At 43.6% G+C, this 6,000-nt stretch overlaps 1 protein-coding gene across 4 annotated transcripts in view; it reads left to right on the top strand.

The window, feature by feature from the left end:
- The window catches only part of GNG2 (G protein subunit gamma 2), a 131,928-nt gene continuing 129,354 nt past the window's right edge, over window positions 3,427–6,000 (top strand). Inside the window, exon 1 of one of the 4 annotated variants that reach the window (XM_013967073.2) lies at window positions 3,427–3,728. In XM_013967073.2, the coding sequence (XP_013822527.1) occupies window positions 3,527–3,728 (202 nt within the window). In that variant the 5' untranslated portion in view covers window positions 3,427–3,526. Of the gene's footprint in view, window positions 3,729–3,979; window positions 4,083–6,000 lie in introns of those variants that run through there. The other 3 variants (XM_005685654.3, XM_005685652.3, XM_005685653.3) reach the window with 3 other exon arrangements.

Below are 6,000 nucleotides of genomic sequence, written 5' to 3'. Positions count from 1 at the left end.
CCTGTGCTCTCGTGAGGCAAGGAAGACAGCCCTGCTTGCATGGTAACGGGAGGCTTCTGCGAGAAGCTGAGTTTACAGGGGTAAGTGGGAGTCACCAGCAGACAAAGTGGAGGAAAGAATAAGGGCTTCTGGTGAAAGGGAGAGCATGTGCTGAGATGTGGAGGAGAGACGAGCACGACCCCAGGAGAGCCATGACTGTGGGTCAGATTGTGACTGGTTAGCTAATAAGGCTGGGATGGAGGTGCTTGTCATTATAAAAGGCCTACTGTGCTGTGCAAAAGAATTAAGACTTGTAGCTTGCAAGCAATAAGAAAAATTCTTATTTTCTGAAAATAAGAATTCTGAAGATTCTGAAAAATTATAGCAGGGCTGTGACTTGCTCACCTCTTCATCTTAGAGACGTACTGCTAGTGAGCATGGCTTAGAAGAGAGACTGGAGGCACGGGGACAAAACAGAAAGCATTGCAGTCATCTAGGGAAGACCAAAGCACTGCTGGCCAGGGTAACAGACAGGAGGAGTTTGGTTGAAGAGCTAGTTTCATGGTGGGTGTGAAGGATGAGGAACTTTAAACCAGACTTAGGGTTGAAAAGACAGATGGTTCTGGTACTGTTCTTATATTCCTGCTGAGGGCAACTGGTTTGTAGTCCTCACTGCATGAAATAGAGAACATAGAAAGAGGAACAAGCTTTGGATGAGGCAATGTATACAATTTGGGAAATACTGATATTAAAGAACTCCAAGGAGCATCCAGCTAGAATGCTCAATAACACAGTAGAGATATCAAGCCAAAATCATGGCCTCCTTACCACCTTATCTGCCAAGTAAATGTAAAAAGTACAAGGTATCCGTGCCTACAAACAGAGCCACTGATGACTGTTGGAGCATTTTTAGAGGCTTCTGTCTTATGTATAAGCTCATGTTCATTTACTGATGGTGTGAACATGTCATGGTGAGATGTAATTGTGTCTCCTAAGAAATGGACACCTTGCAGGCTGAGTGTGCATATTTCCCATGATTGTGTTAAGAGCTCTGAACTAGGTTAATCTCTCTTGACCCATCTATACCCCATTTTTCTTTCTCTCCAGAAAAAGAAGCTATTTGAATGAGTTGAAAGCAATGAGATTAATGACAGAAAGAAAAAGATCTTAAAATATAGTTTTTAGCTTTGAAGAGAGATTGGTTACTACTTTCTAGCAATGGGCAGGTTAACCCACTGTCTTGGGGCCAGAGATGGAAGAACTGATCGGAAGGCAGCAGGCCAAATTCCTAGAGGCTTTAGTGTCTGAATGAGATTTCCCTCTGTAGATATAAAGATAAGGACCAGCCACTCTCATGGTTAAGAGAGAGAAAGTGAGAAGGGTGGCAGAGATGATTTAAACAACATTAAGAAAAAGAGGCCTGTTTGAATCCAGAGTTCATGCCAGCATCCGCTGCTAGTTTAAAATTGACCAAAAATTTGTTTCAATAATCTCTCCAACCATTCTTACTTGTGCTTCTCATTTTTCTTAGACTTGATATCATATATATTTAAATTTTCATTTAAAAGTTTCCAGTAACCTTTGGCACCAGGATTCCTGACTTGGAGGTAGTCCATGTCTGATCACTGGGCTATAGGAGGCTGTGGGGATTTAATGAAATCCTCTCCTGCTACAGTTCTGGTTACTGGTGCTTCAAAAGTAGTTCCCCATTTAAAATCTTGAAACAGTCCATTCATAATTTTCTGACGTTATAATGAGTTGATTTCAGGGTCCTTTTTGATAAAAGATTTCTAGGTAGAAGAAATAAGCAAACTCTTATTCATGGAATATCAAACCAAAACAAAGGATATCCCAGGGACTGTCGCAGAACACTTCATAGAAATTGAATTCTATATCTTCCAGGCTAATGTGCTGTGGTCCTTCAGATGGGATAGGAAGGCTCACTTGGTGACTTCCCTGATGATAGAGTTATCCTGCATCAGCCCTAGTTTTCCAATGTTCCTTGTTAGTTTACTTGCTAGAGGGGTGAGGCAAGGCTGGGTTAAAATGTAGAGTTGAGAATTTACTCTGTTGCCCAGGAAGATCAGCTTTCCAAGCACTGATTCTTGAGGAGAGGTTTCTTAACAATGTTGCCTGGACACTAGAAGGATTCCCCCCACCCCTACCCTCAGCCTGTATTTAATTTGTAGCTTCCCCCAAAGCACCTTGTGTTCCTAATGAGGAAGAATGACTCACACGATGAATAAATTCAGAGCCCCAAGAGCAATGAGGTTTAGTGGTGAATATACTAACCATGGGGAATCAGGAAACCAAGTGGTGGTCCTGGTTTGGCTGCTGACTGCTAAAGTTACTCACCATCTCTGAGCTTGTATCCTCTAAAAAGAGCTCTGATATGTCAAACGTATCTTATGTTTTAGGAAAATATTATTATCATGTTGTGCATCGTTTCATTTCATCCTCAAATTTCTGCTATGGGGTATGACCCTGCGCTCTGTTGTTTTGGTCATGCCCAACTCTTTGTAACTCTATGGACTGTAGCCTGATAGGCTCCTCTCTTCATGGGATCCTCCAGGCAAGAACACTGGAGTGGGTTGCCATGCTCTCCTCCAGGGGATCTTCCTGACCCAGGGACTGAACTTGCATCTCTTGAGTCTCCTGCATCAGCAGGTGGACTCAAATGGGGTGTGACTTTAATCTCCTCTATTTTTGCAGATGAGGAAATTGAGGCACGTAGAGGTTAAATAATTTGCCCAAGTTCATAGCCAGTAATGACAGTGTGGACTCAGATACTGGTGGGCAGACTGCCTGCAGTCTCTCCCCTTATTGCTAACACTCCACCACCTCCTAAAGTGAAGGGAAAGGCCGAGAGAATGGCGAGGGTCCTTTTAGTCCTGCTAGTGTAGGTCAGAGGGCTCTGGCTCTGTTTCTGGGGGGAGAAGATCCAGCATTCAGCCCCACCTCGTTCCTTCCCACTACTGAGAATCTCTCGGGGAATACGTCTTCACTACTAGGTCACAGGTAGCATTTCTTATCTCCTATGCCCCACAAAAATATATATTAGGGCCATTCTTTTCTGAGCGCGTGGGTTAAGCCAAAGCTCAATGTAGTAGGGCCTTGGAGAAATGAAGCATCGAGAATGTTGGCCACAGAGAGAAGTGTTTCAGCAAGAAGCTGCAAGCTCCCAGCTCGCTAGCTTGGTAGGGACCCCAGTAAATCAGGATAAGCCATGGAGGCTGGCACTGGATCTCAGGGGTAGAATGTGGTCAGGGGCTGCAGACCCCTCAAAACAACAGCAGCAGCAGCAGCAACAAACCAAGTTCAAGCTAAGAAAGCAGACTGTGTGCGTGGAAGGGGGCTGAAAGCAGAAGGGAATGAGGGGGAGGAAGGAGCAGACAGGGCCAAAGGGACCTGGAACAAAAGGGGGAAGAGGATTTACAGGCAAAGGGTTCCAGTGAGCCCTGAAATGGAAGGAGAGGGAAAGAAGTAAGCAGCTAACTGTAAGCTAGAGGAGGAAGTGGGAGATGCGCTGCTTCCTGTAGAAAGACCGATGATTGAAGACAAAGCTGGGTGGGGACTAGTCCCTGGGCTGCAGGCGCTGCTGCTACACATACACACAACGGCTGCCGCTCAGTGGGCAGCTCCTACTACTGCGGGGCTGGGCTGGGCGGGCTGCGCCGGAGCTCGCCTGCACTCAGCGGCGCGGAGGGCGGAGGAAAGCCACTCTCCTCGGACCAGCCTCGGGAGCCAAGGTAAAGGAAATGCTTTTCGTGTTGCTCCTTGTTAAGTGGGGAAAATGACCACCGCCAGCGGTTTTAAGGGCAGATTTCGAAGGGAAGAAAGGCACATTGTTCGGGGATGGGAGGAAATGATCAGGATGGATTCTGTTAGGAGGACTTTTGAGAAGGACCAAATTTGTGACACCTAGGTTTGAGAAAATAATCCTCATTAGTGCTTAGCTTCCGTGACTCATCAGGAAAACATGCTAAATATTAAGAAGCTGTTTGCAGAGTTCTCTTGTAAGAAAAGCAGAGCCCAGGCGAAATCAATGGGGGCTGTGAAGCTGTGGGCTGACCATCTGAGCGTCGCAGTCCGGTTTCAGGGGTGTAAGTGGTGTAAAATGTTAATTGCATTATCTCTCTTACACAGAGCACTGGAGTGGTCTGTTGCAGCATAAGGATTGTGATTTGGCTTTTTATGTTGTTTGTTTGTTTTGGGAGAGTAAATTCTTTTGTACTCAGAATTTACCAACAAAGGCTGGAATTGCGTATGTGAGGGACAGTATTTACCATTTAAAAAACGGTGTCTTCCTCCCTCTGCGCTCTGCAGCTGCTCTCAGGATAACCTTAGAAACAGCTATCAGTTGCCAGTGGGTCTTATCCTAAAGTTGCATCCTTTCTCAAAGGAGTGGGGCGAGTTTAACTTATCTAGAATCAGATAGGAGTATATATATGGATTTTATGTTTATATAGATTTTATTCAGCTCTAGGTCAAGGTACATATTAGCCTCGGTGAGGGACAACATGTTAAAGTGTTGCCGGAGTTGTTTCCTTCCCTGCATATGCTGTGCATGGACAAAATAGTGAAATCAGAACGTGATTTTTATTCTTTGATTTTCTTGAGCAATGGGTCATCTTATTGAGAGTCTGTGGCCCTGGCTTGTTCATATTTGTGAATGATACATACAAGTGCAGTAAATAGGTCTAACGGATTAGAAGTGAAATTGTGAGATTCTTTTCGCAGAGTATGTAGGAGAAAGAGTTTAATATCCCAACATAGCCTGATTTTAAAAATTAACCTTTGTCTCCAATAAGAAGTGTGGTTAAGCAATAAATGACCATTGGTAAAAACGTTTTATCTTGCATTTTTAGAATGAAAGGAGATACATTTTCAAAGGAAAGAAAGAACTGCTTATAGTGGAGTAAAAATAATAAAAAGGTCCTATTTAGACACTCATAAATTTTTAAAATGTGGATTTTAAATACTAAATATGCCATGGAGAGTGTATATGCTTCCTTTTTTTATCATTATTCTCAATTGTGAAGTTTCTTTTAATGTCATCTTTATGAAATTGATTTGGCTTCTCAAAATATGTGGGGTAACAGCACATTTCAGAAATAAGAATTTTGGGGTCCTTAAGGAATAAAATGTCTAATTTTCCGAGCTTGTTTATGATGACTAACAGGCAAAGTATTACTGGTGTTGAAACCATGGCGCTCCCCTGACAGATCTGTTGAATTTAATCAAACCTGTGGGCAAAACAAGGCATGCCACGTATTCCATGGCTCTGGTTGCTGTATGTCTCCTGGAGTAAAATATGTAAAGATCATCTACCCAAAGAAGAGATCTTGGGTGGATCTTGGATCCAGAATGCCCCTAACTGCAGCTATATGCTCGAGCTGCCTGTCATGAAATGGAAAGTTGGGAGTCTGGGCTATATGAGTGAAAATGGGACTCACCCTCTGGTACTTACTCATCTATAGTCTGGATTCACTAGGTAATGCCAACACCCTGCTTTGTGTGGGGATGTGGAGACAATCTGCCTTACTTCTCTCTGTGTTTCATAAAAGAGTAAGAAAATGAAACCTTGGGTCATAGACACAGGGGAGTCCAGAAACCCCCTGCTCTCTTTTAAAAAGACGTTGAACAAGAGATGCCTATTTTTTCGTAGCCCAAAGCATTTCCTTGATTGTTAAATTCCAGCTTGAAGCGCAACATGAATGAGTAACAGCAGATCAGTAGCTATGATGGTAGGAGGTTTAGGAAAAAGGTGAAGAAACTCCTAGCCTGTAAAATGGGACCATTTCCACTTCTTCTGGCCATACAGAATATAAAAAGACATACTGCTTTTGTCCAGAGTGTTTAGAGTCAGCCGACACTGAAATTTTAATTGTGTGTGTGTGTTTTTTCCCCTGCCATATGGCTAATGGCAGAGTGGAAACACGACTCCATTATTTCCTGGCCAGTCCTGGGCCTCATGGTGGGCTCCTAGTGAATGCGTTTGGTTGACTGACTTTTTTAGCG

The sequence above is a fragment of the Capra hircus genome, chromosome 10 (assembly GCF_001704415.2).
Source record: "Capra hircus breed San Clemente chromosome 10, ASM170441v1, whole genome shotgun sequence".
NCBI lineage: Eukaryota > Metazoa > Chordata > Mammalia > Artiodactyla > Bovidae > Capra > Capra hircus.
The sequence above is the reverse complement of the archived record's forward strand: the minus strand, read 5'-3'. Positions and strand labels throughout refer to the sequence as shown.